We start from the raw sequence: 18014 nt of genomic DNA on the forward strand, positions 1-18014 counted from the left end.
TGAGATATCTGAAACATAATTCAGAACCTGGGTGTATTCCTGATATAGCAGATAGAGCTTAATACATTCTATTTCACACAGTGAAAACTAATGAAAGCCCCCTTTGCTATACCATGACTTTTAAATAGCTGAGAGCTATTTATTGATTTCAAAGCCAACCCAAAAGCCAGGCAAGGGGTCAAAGTAACCGGATATCAATAAATCTACAGCAGTTGTATTGGAGAAGTGACAGAAAAAATGCTTTGAATTGAAGACTGTAATAGCTTTTTGCTACCATAACACTTCCAGATTGCACACACACTCTTAATAGGGGCTATGCAAAAATTTGAACCCTATTTTTAATTGAGGAAAACAACCACATGGAGCACACACACACACACACACTACGACAATCAATCCAAAACAGCACGTTGAAACACTATTAAAGTGCCCAAACTGTTTTAACATTCACTTGAACCCATGCCTCTAAAAAGCTGAAATAACCCGATCCAGAAATGTATGGTCCACAAAGCTAATAACTTTGTTATTTCAACCCGTGAGTATATTGTATGATTAGTAGAAATTTTTTAGCAGACAAAAAATGAAAAATGATACTGCAGCAAGAGCGCATGGCAAACCTGAGACCTATTAGTGCATACATCTGCTTAAAAAACTAAAAAGATAGAAAGAGAAAGCTAACAAACTACGATAAAAGTTATGTCTTTAAAGCAATAGGTTACAACAGGGTGGGAAATGTTTCATTTGTTTGCATATATCTGCAAAAGAGTCGCTATCTTTCTGAAAGATCTGGTATTTTTCACAGCATCAGATTTATGGCTAAAAGCCATAGCATTATCTTTATTAATTATTATGCTTTTCCCACCCTGGCAGAGAATAAACATGAATTTAGAAGCACAGTAGAAGTGAAAAACAAAGAGGAGGAGGAGGAGAGAGAAAGCAGCAGAGAAAGACAGAAAAGGTGAATACAGAGCTACAGAAGTGTTTATTGAGCATGCTACAGAGGTAAGCAGAGTACACACAAAATGAAATTAAACAACCATCAAACCTCCCAACTTTGTTAGAAAATTAATTTTTAATTGTGCCACTTTCAAACTATACTGAATTTTACAATTCTAAAGATGTAAAAACTCAACTAATAGAAAATATACATGACCATTTTCTCTACATAGATAACAGAATCTATGAATCTTGAAACTAAGTACATCAATTTCAAAAAGTATTGGTCATTTAAACAGAATCAAGGTAACAGTTCAGACTGACATAGAACTGCTTTCAAATTAACTGGATCTGTAGATTCTGAGCCATGTTTATAGTAAAGTCAGATTAATTTCTAAATATAAAATATTTTGAAGAGATTTATTAAAACTGAATATTACAATGCAAGGTAAATTAAGACTAAAGGCACATAAACTTTGGTCCCACCTGGTTGTCAGTTTTAAAAAAACTGCCACAAAATTTCCTGCAAGTGTTTGTTTGCAGCGAACTCTCTTTATCATTGAAAAATACATGCACCATTTCCTGAACTAGCTTGACCAGTCTGTACATGCTCAGAAATCCACAACCATATTCCATATCTTAATTACAAACTAAAGATGGCAATATATATTTAAATGCACATAAGTCATGTCAACTTCAAAAACATCTACGAAAAATATTCAGCCACAAACAAGACATTACTTAGTGCTGACATTTATATGATACATCCCACAAGAGTGTGTACAAAAAGGTTAAGATTCCACAATGCTTTCCACATAGGGCTCAAAGTCACAGAAGTCACTTCTTGTCCTTTAAGAAATTAATATTCCGTACCTTGGTAAGTTTAACAAATGCCTACATTCATAACTGAATCTAGACCAGAATCATAAAATACAAAAGGCCTTTTTTTTTTCCCTTTAAAAAAAAAAAAAAAGCATAAAGCAAAAAGTAGCAAAATCAAATAGCAATGTTTTACCCTTTCAGTACAATGTATCTTACCAAATAAAAAGAAAATTAAGTGACGAGCTAGCAGATAGAGAAATTAATTCCAAGCAGGAGAAACAAAAGCTTAACCTTTTTACACACCCCTGCCTAAACATATTCAAATTATCATGTAACAATGTGCCCCACACAACCAAATTCGTTTACACTAGTTACGCAATTCCAGCAGTACTAGCTTTCCTTTATAAGGCACGTATGTCAACTAAGTTGAAAAACTGTGGTATTAACTTGAAATCTTTTAAACAAAGTGATGGTTTATCTAAACAACAGTTGGACAACAGCAGTTAGTATCACTGCTCTTAAACTTTTTCTTATTTTTTAAACAACCAAGGAATGATAACAGCATGGAAAACAGAAAGAAAATCCAAAAATAGAAGACAAACTCTGGTCCCCACTCTCCGGAACAGTCAATAGGTGACAACACCAAACAATGCAATACACCCTCATTTTCAATCTGCCTTTTTAAATAGTTGACTTAGAGAAAGAAACTCTCAGATGGTGATTTTCTCCAAGATTGTAATTGTGAAGATCAATCAAAGCCTGAATAGCTTCTTCTACTGTTGACATCTGAAGAAGTGCCATCTTGTGATCTCTTCTGAAACAAAATAATGGCATTAGGAACTTGAACACTACAAGAGTTGCTCCTAATATTTGCTATACTCTAAGCACCTTTCCTTAAGACACACTGAAAAAAATGCAATTATCCTGTCTTTTGTTAAAACTACGCACAGAAAAATTACTTACTGAAAAAATTTAAATGCTTTCACAGTGCCTCCAGTGTTAGCAAACAGTGTGCGTAAATCCTCTTCTGCTACTGATGGTCTACAGACAAAAGACAAGCATAATTAGAAAACAAACTAATTCACTGTATTATGAGTATCAAAAAATACTACAGGCTTCCTAATAGACCAGACTTACGGAATATTGGATAGATGAAGCGTTGCAGATGGAGGGAAGATATTCTGGAAGTTTTTGGAGCCAGGTTTCTTGAAACGATGCAGAGGTGAATTACCAAAATCTTTAGTCAGCCCTTGATCATCGAGACCCTCTCGAGGTAGTTGAACTGTCTGATGTTTAGAAAGGGTAACACGGATTATCTTCCCATACATTTTCTGTCCATTAAGATGGCTCATAGCTGAAAGAGACAACAGGTTTCTCAATGTAGTATTACTTTTCAGCAGCATGTGATACACTGTACACAGCCCTTCAAACAAGAAAAATCGAATAGTTGGTGTGCTAGAAGACTAAGCAAAAACTAGGTCTGCAGAATACGTGAGTATTTAGAAAGTTAGTTTCAACTTCTGAGTTATCCTACACCGCCAGACTTTTGGAATACATGTGGATGAAATATGATTTCAGATCTTGTTGGTAACTAGCACACAAGAACTTTCAAATGTAAACATCTTTAGTTCACCTAATTTTACACAGCTTAATTTTTTGCAAATATAAATAGAAATCTGATCTTACCCAGCTGTGACTGGTTTCCATCAGCCATCTGTATAAGAGCACTGTCTTTCTTATTGTATAAAATCTTCACACTCTGCACATCACCATAAACACCTTTTCAAAGTCAAAGGTAACCCAAAAGAAAAAGTTTATTTTAAAGCCAGTCAGCTAAGTTACATATTTTCACATACCAATGGAACACTCAGACAGCAACAAGATCACTCGCTCCAACTTAACACTCTCACAAATGAATAAAGGAGATAAAGATTTTGAATAGTGAGTTTGAAAAGAATTTCTGATAATCCCTCAAAGCTATGCGAATGATATTAAATTAAAGACCATGCAAAATATATTAGCATGCATTAAAAGAAAATCTGTGTCTATGGAGAGTTTTAAACAGCAAAAGAAAAACAGCAAAAGATTTACTACTCAATTTTAAGCCAAAGTGCTAGCTACAAATAAAAATTAAGGTGAAACAAAACAAAACCAACAAAAAAACCAAAACAGAACAAAAATCAAATCAATAATAAAAGTATAGTGCTAACAATAACATACCGAAGAGGGTAAACAGACTTTGGGGCGTAACCATCTTTAGAAGGAGAGAAGAGCAAGCAGCGTAAGACAAGAAGAGAGAAGAGTCGAGGAAGAGCGGAGATGAACAGATCATCCATAACGAAGGGTGGTTCCCGCAGAATGGTGAGGTGGTCATGGATCATGGTTTCAAGGCGGTTAATTGGGGCAAGTTGGTCCGAGGAACATTTTGTTCAAGCACAGAAGCATGAACATAGGGAATGAAGACAGGGGACACAGACAAAGACGAGGAGAAAAGGGTAAAACGGGAAGGGGCACGGGAATTTGGGTCAAGACAAGGAAAGGGAAGTTGAACACAAAGGGAAAAAGATGAAATGGGGAGGGGGAAACAGCAATGCAGAAGAAAAAAAAAATAAGTGGGGAACAAAAAAAATAAAATATAGGTCAGTACATAGGAAATGCAGGAATTTGGTCAGAAAATGGTTGGTTTATGTACTGTACAAGAAAAACTGAGTAAAATGTAGTCACCCAAGACAAATATGGGTAAAGTACATTCATATCGAGAGTAAACTACAGCATTTCATCTCAACACGAAAATAAATAAAAAAGCATGCAATAGAAATTTTGAAATTTAAACTTCAACTGCGTAAGCATGGCTGGTTATGAAATGCAGGCACAAAACCTTTCCAAATGGCACTCTGACCTAAAACATTTTAGCATGCAAGACTGTGGATGACAAAATAGTACCAGATGATAAAATAAGCTTAATGATTTATAGTGACAGAGGCCAGTTAAAAATGGAACAGCTAGACTGAAACAAACTTCCCACATTTCATACCAGCTTTCACAGCCATCAAAATAAAAGTAAAGGACGGTAAAGATGCATAACTAAACAAACTCCTTTAGATTTCAAAGTTAGCGAGAAAGATACAGTTAAGGTGAAAGTGCTTTGTCAATTTTTCCTTATTACTTTTAGACAAATGAGAAACTGCAATGAAAAAAATTACTAAGAGAGACTGGAAGAGTGCTTCGTCAAGATCTTTGGGAGAACCTTTAAAGAAAAACGTGTTAGAGTAGTTCACGTAAATTAAGACCTTACAATGTGAGATACAAGCATGGAATGAAGCAGCAAACAATTAGAAGAAACAAAACAGGAATTCTAAGTTTAAATGATCATAATTGTAAAATAAAACAAAACAAAATTTCAATTCAAATGTCAAACATGCAATAGTTACCATACTTAAGAAAATACAGGTAGCCAACTATGAAAGTACATTTTAAGTCATTAGCTACCTTGGAAAACAAAAGTATTTAACAAGGATAACTTCAAAATTAACTTTGGGGGAGTAGTAAGGTAATAAAATGTAACAGCAAACATACTATGAGCTTAAAATCCAAATATAAGAGGCCAAAAAACAAAGAAATAAAATGATGACCAATGACATATGGGTAAAAAGGAAAAAAATAAAAGAGTCAAATTATTTCACTGACCTCTTCATTTAAATTGCTAACCAAGAGAACTGTATTGCCACCAGCTGAGACTCCAGGCATTCCCACACGGCCAGCAGCAGCAGCTGCAGCTGCAGCAGCAGCATTTGGAATAGCCAGAGGACTCAGAGCTCCTGGAACAGCTGCAACAGGAAGCCCTAATTTTAAAATAAAGCATATTTTACGAAACACACACAAGTCGCTTAAGAACAGCACCTACATCAGTACAAGTGTTGAATATGAGTCTACAAAGTTGACCATTCTAACTGCTGTAGATGTCCAGAGGGTTGTAAAATGAATTAAGTGAACATGAGGGATAGAAATATTAAATATTACTCAAATCAAGGCTTCAAAGAGACGAGGTGTAAAAATTACTCTCTCCTCTTTTCAAATAAGTATTCTTGTGCACCAGAACCGCTCCCCACTGTATCTGTATTGCCCTTTGAAAGGTACTGCTCACTTCAACTTCATGCTTCATACTATATACTGCAGAGCTGGTCAAGTGAAAAGGCCTATGCATCTCTCACACCATAAATGAGGTGAGGAGGCACACAGCTGCATCAAACTGGTTATTCTATGGTTTTATATAATATGATTCCCTAGAAAAACACTTGACCACTCTTCCAAAGTAACTCAGATCCTACAGAAATCTGGTTGTTGCATGTGGTGATGTCACTGCTGCACCTGACAACTGTGCTACTTCCAGGAGCTGTGAAAGATCTCTGCAACATATATACATTGCAGACAGCTCATACAGGAATATCAATATCATATTTTAATCAAATTTTTATTTGCACATTTTACAGAGTCCATTAAAAGGACATTTATGTAGCAAAACGTGTAAAAAGAACAGAAACAGAACTTAAGTGTTTAACTTTCTCTACAGTTTGGCAAAATTCCAGATGTTTGTATGATGATGTTAAGCTAGCAAAGCTTTTGACCAGTCTTCCAATACACCAGGTAGACAGATTAAATATAATTTTTTACACTATCTAGCGCTTTTTTTCCCCTGATTTATTTCAGAAGAAGACAACAGGAAAAAGCAAAGTTCTTCAGTTTCAGTCAATGACCGAATATTAAGCAGGAAACAGTAAATATAGTCATCTGCATATTGAAAAATACCCCTGATTTAGTATCAGAAGGGAAACATGGAGGGAGAGGAAGGTCTTTACCATTGTGGATGGAAAGAGATTATTATAGAATTATGAATTATCTAGAAAATACATCTATATTTATTTCCACTCTTTAGTTACCTTTTGCTAAACAAGTTGATAAAAACCAAACCATAAAAATAAGGAGATTTTCCCAGGCTGGATAAATGTTTCCTCAAAGGGAACAGGACATAAGTCCCTATTTTTCTGAAGTACTTAAGGAGTATTACTGATCAGTCATGATTCACAAACACGCTGAAAAATATTTTGTCATTTCCTGCCAAAACCCACACAAAAATAAAAACACACATTCTAGAAAAGGAAATTCAACATACAGAATGCCTTCTGATGAATCAATAGCATAGTGTTAGTATTCACAGGCCAAATCAGAGATACATAAAGTACTAAGTAATATTTAAAAAATTCTAGTAATCTCCCTGGATGAGATAAAGGGAAAATTTACTTAAATAAAGGCAATAAATACAATCTTTTTATCACATTACTTGTGACATTTGTGGAACTGTCTGGAATACAGAACAGAAAGAAAAATCTTGTCTTTCTTCCATTGAGGCAAAAGCTATGCTTATATCAGCACTTCAAACAGTATTTGATAGACTATGGAAACAGTGGAAACAGCAGCCAATTATATTAAATAAAGCAATGTGTAATGTGCTTCAGCACATAAGCCAAGCACTAGCAACTTCGGGACTAGGAAAGTACTTCTCTCAGGCATGCTAACAAGTGATCACCCATTATTAAGGCTGTCCTATGTCTGCTATATGCAAGAACATAGAAGTAACAGCATCTGTCAGAGAAAGGATACCAAATTAGACCACTGCTGGCATACAAACGCGTAGTGATTACTGTTTCTTAAAACCAATCACGTGATATAGGAAAGTGTAAATACAGTCCTATATGCCTAACACAAGTATTGGTTTTGTTCTTGGGGTAAAACTGAAGAATATGGCTTTACTCTCAAGAAAAACCTACTTAGCAGTGACCATTTAGGTATGAGAAGTGTCAAAATATTAGTGTGCTTCAAGTCTTTTAATGTGCCTAAAGCACCTCTCCATAGTTTTAGAAACTCTAAGCTATTCCAATACATCAATACATACAATACAAAAATACAAGAAGGGAATTTGAAGATGCCTAACAAAGTTATTAAGGCTCTTTCCATAATTGAATGTAATGACACAAAAGATGCTTTAAAAGCCAAAACTCTTCATAGCATTAAACTTTCTATAGGACTCACTTGGTCCTACTGATGGAGTAAAAAGAAAAGATTAATTAAACAGCGTTCATCCAGAAATGTTTTCAATTGTTATCCTCTGAAACAGATTCATTTAATAAGACTTTTAAAAAGGAGAAATTAGTGAAAAGTTATAATAAAAAAGCCTAGGAAAGACAGCAAGAAATAATACTGTGGGAGTCATAATAACAGTATATTTCTAGCTGTAGTAATGAACAGCTAAATTGAAGTTAAACTAAGATATATCTTGCAATCCCAAGTAAATTTTGTTTAGCATTTTATTAGCATTTAGTTTTTATTTAGCGGTTCATTACCATATAGCTGCTGTTTACACAAAAGGCTTTTTATCCTGAAAAATCTCCCATAACTTTTCTCTGCTTCACACATAAAAAGGGGGAAAAAAAAAGCCTAATTCTGATATGATGGCCATGATACTCACTTGAAAGCAATCCACCTGGTTCATTAGAAATTTTCCCCTTTATTCTAAAAATAGCAGGACTCACTGAGAATATGTCCAATTTACAGTCTCTAAGATTTCTGACAACTCAGTTTTATCATAGCCGAGGATGTAGGATATGAACAAGTAACAACGCATGTGAGACAGGATAATCTACACATGCAACAATTTTCTACTTGCTTATATAGCACACAGCCCTCATTTCCTAGAAGGGTCAGGACATATAACAGGAATTGCATTTTTTATGGGTTTATTTTGTAGGTCTTTAACATTTGCCACTCAACAGAAGTCAAAATCTTGTTTCATGAATAAAATTTATATCATGGCTATTGATCATCACTCAACTCATTGTTGACTGTTTAATGACTTACCTGCAGCTATTCAGAAACTGTTGCTACTTTATCAAGAAGATGTCCTGTATTGGAAAGCTTAACAATCATAGATAACAGGACTTTACTTCTTCCGGATATTAATGAAAACACATAAACATTACAGATCTTTCTTCCCAGCCATGGAGCCTTTACCCTCAACACAGCATGTTATGCATTGCTTACTCCCAGCATATTTTTTGTGTGACTTCTTAAGTTCAAGTTATTAATGATATTTTATTAATGGACAAATTAAAGTGACGCTATAAATAAAATGTGAAATTGTGTGTGGAAGCAATACACAGTAGAAATAATCATCTTAATGTAGGTATGTAAGACTATGACTGAATTGGATTCATTCCTGGTCGGGCTACAAACTTCTTTGTGACTTTATGTCAAGTAAGCACTACCTCCTGGCACTCATTACTTTGCTCTCTTATACTTAGCCTGAAAGCGTTTAGGAGGGCCTATAAGTTTCACATTTTAGGTTTTACTACACCACATCATAAAGTAACAGTCACTAATGAAGAGGGTTAATTTCAAGCAGAAGGAAACTGAAATATAACATTTTATATATATATATATATATATATATATATATATGTGTGTGTGTGTGTGTGTGTGTGTGTGTTTATATATATATATATGATATAGAAAGACTAAGAGTCTCACCCTGTCACTAAACCTCTACTCATAAACTAATCAACCTAAGCCTCACTTCTGACATATGAATTACTTCATACACTTTAGGAAAAAGTACCAAAGCTACAAAACAACCCACTATATAACAGCACAATGTAACAGAAGACAAGATCAAAACTGAAGTCTTACCACATTTTCTGTTAGAGATCTCATATACTAAAATAGCTAAAGCAGGAGTTTTAACAGGAATGCCAGAGGTGCAACATAGCATCGCTGCAAACGTAACAGAACTTGAAGAGCATCACATCAAGCTCAAAATGAAGCTCCACTATTTCATGGTGAAGCACACCTTTTGGGAGCCATCCATGAACAGCGAATGGCAGATAATCTACCTAAGCACACTCTGAAGCTACCTTTATCACTATTGACATTAGAGAAGACAATTCTAAAGCAAATAAAAATATAAAATATGAAGATAAATAAGCAACAGGAGGAAGGTCACTGCTATCATTCTGCCATACTTCACTTCATAGATTCCCAACCTTCATCTTACAGCTCTCTGAACTTAAAGCTGTTCTAACCTTTCTCTGTATCTGAATACAAATACAGCCATAAACTGCATAACCACCCAATCAGACTTTCAAGTTCCTTTTGTTTCCTCCTTTCATATTCATATAATGTATTTTGTGCCTTTTTTTTTTTCTCTCCTTTTTTGCATAGAGCGAGAGCCTTGTACTTCCATATTCAAACAAGTATAATTCCAAATATGACAACTACTTGATTGGCTAAGGCAGCAATAATACCAACAGAACCCATTTTCTGAAGTTGTTCAGCAGTAGAGCCTGAAGTCTGTGATAAGAAAATAAGGCAAGCAGGAGGCAGTCAAAATGAAAGAGGAAACTAATGCAAAGATCAGAGTATTTCTATTTGCCAGATGAAGCAAAGTTAAGATACACAAAGCTCATGCAACTGGTCATTAGCAAAAGCAGAAAAGTTACCTCCCTCTCTCTTTCTTCAAATATAAAAACTCCATTAATAATCAAGATAAAGATTATGAAAGCATTCACTGACACTCAGGACACTTTCAAGAAATGCTGTTTAAGTTACTTGTGTCACATCCCTTTTATTTTTCTGTCATTTGGGACAACGGTACAATCGAAGACACGCATTCAGAGCGAGAGCTTATTTATAGTTTGTGCATTTCTCATTTGTCATGCATTCTTTCATTCACTTCTCCAGGGCTCCTAAGGATAATGCAACTATATTGCTAGAATTCACACTGCAACATAAACTGAATAGGCCTCAGGACACTATTGCAATTTAAGACTAATAAGTATTTTCATCAAGTGACTCTGAAACACATAACAATAAAGTCAGAGTCATACCTAAAAGAGAAGTCTCCTTTGCAAATGCTGCAGCAATAGCTGGGTCCAGCGCTGGCTGTCCATCACCAGATGGAAGATCAGGACGAGTGTAGTCCCTGCTTTTATCATTGTTGTACTTGACATTTAGATTCACCAATTTGGAAAAATCAATCCGTAGAGTACAGCAAGCATTATAAATATTCTGACCATCTAGGGCCTGCAAAAAGGAAACAATTAATTTAAAATAAATAATACACAATATAGGTTGGTTGCACTGGATCAGTATGTAATTATTTATCCCTCTTACTGTCTAGCTTAAAACTAATTAAGATTACAATGTATTAACCTCTCTTAACATGACTCCCGGATGCTCGATGTTTACTTGACATTTATTTCTCTTACCAAGAGACGGTTCATGCAGCAAGGTGCAAAGAAGTTGGTGCAATCAAATTTCTGCTGAATATAATGAATCTGTATTCCACAGTATAGCTTTAATGCAGGCAAAATGCCAAACATCTCTCAAAAAGTAAAATAAATAAATAAAAATCAGACCAGAAATAGTCTACAAAAAGCTGACTTAAGAAGATCTCAAAAAACAAACAAACAAACAAAAAAAAAAAACCAAAAAAACCCAAAAAAACCCCAAGGCTTACACATCATATAGTAGATGGCTCCAAGCTAAACCACCAAATTTGTTCCTGCCTGCTTTTACTCTCCCCTTAGAAGTAATCTGTGCCGAAATTTTAAGAAAAACAAAACAAAACACACATACACACACACAAAAGACCCATTACCTGCTAGTCTAATGCTACACCTTAATAAAAGAAAATCCTATTTTCCCAATTCTTACTTCTTAGGGGATGCCTACTAACAACAGAATTCACATGGACTCTTACCATGGTACCACATCTATGTGGAAACGCTTTCCATTAAGACCTAATTATTTGACTTTTGACTATTCTCATTCTATATCAGACTAATTTAATTCCATTAGCATTTTGAGCATGCTTTCATATAGTATGTATAGCTCTTAATGCTACACAGAAGAAATAGAACTTTTTAAAGCAAGTTATTTAATGTTTCCAAGAAACACAGATCATTCAGTAGAAACATTTGGACTTTCAAATGCAAAAGCGAGATCTTTCGTTTCTCTTGAGTAATACTGGACAGAAACGCATCACCTCTGGACCAAAGAAAGCTAGCTTAGCTTTACCAGCAATGCACATTCCAACACATTTAAGTTCTGAAAAGATGTACCATTTTGAATTAAGTGCTGCATGGAACTATTAGGCCTTCTGGCCATGGAAAGCTGTTTTCATACAGCAATGAATCCGGGAACTGAGTGACCCACAGACACCTCGCTATGTCTGGGTTAGCAAGTCCGTCCTTTCCTACAAGCTGTATTATCACAGCTAATATTAAGAACACATAAGTTAGTACTATTAAAAATGACAAGTACCAGGAAAATAAAAGAATACAAAGTAAATAAATAAAAAATTTTTAAAAATTGATCCTCACAAAACATACTCCAGCTAAGGTAGCTTAGAGGTTATACTGTAAATCTCTCAAGAGATGTATCCTTATTGTATCCTTTGGATCCTTTTGTATACATTTGAATGAGGTTTGTTTCTTTTGAGACAAATGCCTTGGATACAAGAAGTTTCTGTGGCTAAACAACGTATGTAAATCACAGACCATTATCCAAAACCAAGGTTTTTTTGCACGCAGTTCCTTCATTAAAAGATCAGTTACGCATCATATTCTTCTCTACAAAGCTGCAGCGTCCAGGAAGCAGCAAACACTATTACTGTACTTGCTGGGCTTTCTGACATAACTGATAAAATCCAGCACACTATGGTTGATCCAAGCACTGCCTATCATTCCAGCACGATAGTCTTCTTTAGGATTCAGGTGGCATGAATGTCCTTAACGGAATAATCAAGGTAACTGTCCTGAAGCTAAATATCTTAACTGGAAATGTTGTTGCTTTTTGTTTAGAAAATGACCACAGGAAGCTCACATTAGATTTTACGGCAACAAGGCCTGGCAGAGGTCTTCTCTGCAGACTGCTAGCAGAACAGAGCAACCATGAAGCAGTCACTCAAAGAAACTGGAAGAGGGCATCTCCAGTGTGGAGTAAAAGAAATTCTGTAGAGAAACAAATTCTCAGTACTCTAGAACACCTACATGACATCTTAGGTTCAAATGACCAAGCGCAACAGAAACTCAGTGAATATATGCCATTTGTAACTCATGCTGAGTCAAAATGACTTTCATGCACAGCTTTACTCCCAGTATCAAACCAACAGAAGACATTAGTGGCATTCCAATGTTTGTAAATAGATGCTCCAAAAGTAATGCCTCCTATTTGATTATGCTGGTCCACACTGGAGATGGATGTCAGTGGTATGGCAGTATCGGTTGAACTTCCCCACCAATATTTCATTACGTGTAGTTGCTGTGTGACATGACAACAGAAGGACAGTCTAACATGGAAGAGCACAAGAAGCAAAAGAGTGCTGCTGAATTCCTCCATGCAGAAAAAAAAAATAATCACACCAACATACCAACACTGTTTGCTGAATATTTATGGAGACCAGTTAGTGAGTGTTAGCATAGAGAGGCAGTGAATGGTGCACTTCAACAGACACAACAGTGAAGTGAAAAACAAGTCACATTTCCAGACAGCCACGTACCCCCATCACATCACCAAATGAGAGGGTCTCAATCAGCTCATCCAGGCAAACTGGCAGAATATGATCAGGGAACTGTGTATGGAGTTGAACACTGGCTTAATTGCATTGGAAACTAAAGTGGCAAAACTGGAATATCACAGTTTTCATCAGGTGAATCCCACAAATGCCCACACAAGAACAGAAACAACACGGTACGCAAGCCTGACAGGATCTACAGAACCAATACAGAGCTGCAGGTGATAGTTTCCTGGATCACAGTGTTACCAGAGATGAGACACAGTATCACCACTATGAGCTGGAGTCAAAACAGCAGTCCATGGAGCACTGACATGTGAATTCCTCATTGAAGAAAAAGATCAAGATGCAGCCCTCTGCAGGTAAACCGATGCGTGCTGTGTTTTGAGACAGGAAAAGGGTTATCTTTCTGGATTTCCTGGAGCCTGGACAAACCACCAACTTTAACCAACACGACACTGACTAAGCTAAAGGCTCAAACTTTTAGAGCCAGCTAGAGAAGAAGATAACTGCACTCTTGTAAGTGCACAGATTCAGGCCCCATACCAGTCTGAAGACCACGTAGCCCACTGCCAATTTTGGCTGGCCTGTCTTACCACACCCACCATACACTTCAGATTTGGCACCTTCTGAATTCCTTCTTATCAGGACCAATGAAAGTTGGACTTCACAGGCAACATGTTCCTAGCAACAATGCCATCACAACAGCCATGAAACAGTGGGTCACATCTGCTGGCACAGATTTGTTTGAGTGCAACACACAGGCTCTTGTTCACTGCTGGCAAAAAAACACAGCTAATGGTGGTGACTGTTGAAAAGTCACAGTTTTGTAGCTGAGTTTTGTAGTTGAGGATTTGCTCTACCAAATACTGTTACTGTGCTCTTTGTATTTGTTGTTGTTTCCATGGAAATACATAGAAGGCATTACTTTCATAGCAACCTAAGTACGCTTTCTGCTTCTGTTGAGGGCACTATCATTTACTGTGAAAATGTGCTGGCTCTGATGCACAAAAAATTTCCATATGAATACGGACACCTCCAGAATATCCCTTTGTTTTACCAGAAGTACAATAGTTCAGCATGCTTTAGTGCTGCACATTCTCAGTACTTTCTCCAAACCATGGCTAGACCGCTGCACTGAAAGTAACCCCAAGTCTGTCTTCACCTTTAGTTACAGATATAATGAACTATAATGATCCAATCTGAAGGTGGTGATGAAACATGAATCAGTGTAGCCATAGTCTACTTTTACAGGAAATGAGTTTCTCACACAACAAGTGGAGCAGGAACGCAATTTTTCACTACTTGCTCATTCAGATAGCAGAAGTAGTCCCACAGGGCTAGAAGCTTCATATTGTACATTCTTGTCAGTGTCACTAGTTTCTCAGAACCTTCAAATGAATAACATCTCTCCTTGGTACTTACATCACTTGAGTTTTTCAAATTGCTCTTTAACTTCCTTAATAAAGTCTTCAATTTCTATTAAGACCACATTCTGATTTCCTGTGAAGAGTGCCAGTGGAAAATTAAATTTCCCCATTATCTTCTATAGTAACAACTGACGGAAAACAAATTGAAAATTTCTTTACTCTTTTACCACGCTTTTAATTTTGAATGCCACGTAACTCAAACGTTGCCACCATCCCCTTTGCTTCTAACACTATTTCCAGATGAATTTAAACTGTAGGCTTTTTCCTTATGTGACTTTCTTTCCTTTTGTCAGCTTTGATCTGGTAACATTTCATGTTTTATCACATTACCTTAATTGTAACAACAGTATTAATTTTACTCTATCTCTGGGAGAGAAAAGAGGAAGGAGAAAAAATAAAAATCAAGCCTTCTTTCATTAAAGCATTTTCTCAGAAATTGGTTAAAATAAGACGCTATAAGCCTATTCCCGTTTCAATTTGTCACTAAGATAGGCTTCGAGATAACTCAGACAATAACAGCACACACAGGTATTTCTGCTATTCAATTAAGTTTAGTCATTCACACGAGTGCCATTAGTGACACAGCTACCCTAGTCACATGCAAAACCAGAGCAAAAAAGATGTGTTGTTGTTTCAAATACTATGGCCAATAGCATCCCACAAGCTGGTAGCAACTTATCAGAAGTCAGAGACAGCAGGTTCTTTATTTCCTTTCATACTTTTACATACCTCATCCTGTGTTTTTTTGTCGCTTCTTCAATAATACAGTTCTAAAATTATACTGGTAATTTTCAGATTGCTAAAGTTTATTTCACAGATGCCATCTTTCCATTAAATCTTCTGACAACATATTTAAGATTCAAAAATGAAGTAAAAAATGTGAAGTAAAACATAACTATTAAAAAAAAAAAACAACTTCCCAGACGTTGATCAAAACTGAATTACAACATCCGCAACAAATACCTGAAGAACACTGGGATCAAAATGTATCTCAGAGGTGAATTCAAATGGTTTGCAGTCAGTTCCCACAGCAATTTCAGGTTAATGATCAACCTTTTATGTCATTCTAAGTCTATTTATAAACTTGACAGCTGCATTCCATCCACACAATTTTTTCTTTTTACTAGTTTCAGTAATACATTTGCACACGCCTCCCACCTAATATTTTATATTATACATGTCAGTAAACAATATCACTAATTTAAAGTGGATTCCAAGGTCTACAAATATTTCCAGACTACCTTCCTGAGGCTGACTACTTTAAAGCACATAATCAGAAACCAAGTTGAAAATTCTGCTTGTCCTAAGCTAGCTTTACTTTTTCTCAACACTTACATTCTGCTTTTTGAAAAGATCTCTTATTTTTTGCCATTCCCTGTCTTGGCTGCCTCAACTTTTAATCAATGTTCATTACTTTATAGGGTGATAAGAATGAAAATAACAATCCTCCACTTTTTAATGACGGTCTTTATCTCAATAGTGTCATAATTCTTTAAGAAGCACAGTAGAAACCCAAAGCCTGCTTTTTCTCTCCTCTACTACCAGATACTCTTCACCAACTTCATCAGAGACGTGAATTTTTCCACTTTCACATGATATTCTCAGCTATTCTGTCACTTGTGGGTAATACACTCTTTCTATGCTGCCAAGCAACATTTAACCAGTACATCAGTTTTAACCAACCTTCCAAAAAAACAGACAGCACATGAATGTTAAAGAATACAAAGTAATTCATTTAACCCTTAAAAATCAGAATAAAAAATTAGATAAGTGTATACACACACACACAATCTAGTCGTCGCCTTTGGTTTACTTTTCTTGTTGTCATGGATGTACACACATCATTATCATTTAATTCAAAATGTCTGGTCTTGATGACATGCTATTGATCTTCGTCCAATTTATATAAACTCCCCCTTTTTTTAAAAAATTTTCAAAGATTTCTCAAAACTGGAGGAGGAATATTACAACTATAGTAGTCAGCATTCTGTTAACATTGTACAAATGTCTAGAGCACAGAAACATACCTACCCTTAAAAGAAAACTATACTTACTAGTTTTGCTTGCTGTGCATTCACTGGATCACCGTACTGGAGTAAAGCTTGAAACTGGTTATTCTTTGTGAATGTGATTATCTTCAATACAGCACCAAATTTAGAGAATATCTGTCAAAAACAAAGTTTTATACACATGTTCCTGCTAATTACAAGGTCAAATTAAAATGAAATTTTTCTTACCTGATGAAGAACATCCAGGGTTACAGGATAGTACATGTTGTCAATAATTATTCTAAGCACCGGACTTTGAGCTGGAGTAACTGCACTCTCACTAACAGTGGTCCCACTTATGGGAGCATTTGTTGCCTGCACAGCTGTCACTGCCTGAAGAACAGCTTGGGCCCGCTTGAAAAGAAAATAACAAAGATTTTACTATCTCAAGACAATAGCTAGAAATTAATTAGTAAGTCACATGATTATTCAGAAAACAATGAGGCAGAATATAAATGTAATGCACTCCAATCTATGAGAAAATAAAAATAAATTCATAAATTAAGCCTTCAAATAGCACAAATATCAATCTTCCCAGTAACAAGCTTATTGTTCTACTATTAACAATAAAAAAATAGGATTTTGTGGATGTCAAAACTCCTTACAAACTTCTAAAGGGGAAAAAAGTGCAGAAGCCAGTAATTATTAATCTTGTTATTTCAACGGTCTGTATTACAGTTAATATTCCATTGCCACTTTAATTATGTGGAAAACTCTGTGACAAAGGGAAAATGCTGAATACAGCCAAATTTCTCTGATGTAACACAAAGAAATAATGAAGAAGATTGACAGCATCAGAAAGTAGTATTCACAGAAAGGTAAACAACCCGGTGCCTGCTTTTTACCCTTCTTACTAAAAAGAGAAATAGAAAATCCTCTTCCACAACAAGCACTTCTGTTTCCTTCTGTTGTTATTTGGTTTTATTATTTTTATGTAACAGAAACAGGTTTTAGAAATTCAAAGGTTTATGATGACATCACAAAAATATGTGTCTACATAGCTGCTGCCAAAACTGGAAGTATCAGAAAGATAACTTTCTTCCTGAGAAAAAGAAACGTACTGAGTGAAAAAAAGGGTTCCAGTTACTACTTCCATTAGAACAGCCGCATGAAACAAAACAATACAAAACAAAGTGAGCACACCAGGCAAAA

General features: G+C 35.7%; 1 protein-coding gene across 7 annotated transcripts in view; it reads right to left on the reverse strand.

The window, feature by feature from the left end:
* Positions 1 to 963: 963 nt before the first annotated feature.
* The window catches only part of PTBP2 (polypyrimidine tract binding protein 2), a 42249-nt gene continuing 25198 nt past the window's right edge, over positions 964 to 18014 (reverse strand). For 3 of the 7 annotated variants that reach the window (XM_015870353.2, XM_015870344.2, XM_032446244.1), the window contains 9 exons: positions 17052 to 17216; positions 16869 to 16979; positions 10695 to 10890; positions 5446 to 5600; positions 3979 to 4012; positions 3445 to 3537; positions 2896 to 3112; positions 2722 to 2799; positions 964 to 2572 (listed from right to left, as the gene is read on the reverse strand). In XM_015870353.2, the coding sequence (XP_015725839.1) occupies positions 2440 to 2572; positions 2722 to 2799; positions 2896 to 3112; positions 3445 to 3537; positions 3979 to 4012; positions 5446 to 5600; positions 10695 to 10890; positions 16869 to 16979; positions 17052 to 17216 (1182 nt within the window). In that variant the 3' untranslated portion in view covers positions 964 to 2439. The remainder of the gene's footprint in view (positions 2573 to 2721; positions 2800 to 2895; positions 3113 to 3444; positions 3538 to 3978; positions 4013 to 5445; positions 5601 to 10694; positions 10891 to 16868; positions 16980 to 17051; positions 17217 to 18014) is intronic. The other 4 variants (XM_015870349.2, XM_032446241.1, XM_015870350.2 and 1 more) reach the window with 4 other exon arrangements.

This window comes from Coturnix japonica, chromosome 8, assembly GCF_001577835.2.
Source record: "Coturnix japonica isolate 7356 chromosome 8, Coturnix japonica 2.1, whole genome shotgun sequence".
NCBI classification, from domain to species: domain Eukaryota; kingdom Metazoa; phylum Chordata; class Aves; order Galliformes; family Phasianidae; genus Coturnix; species Coturnix japonica.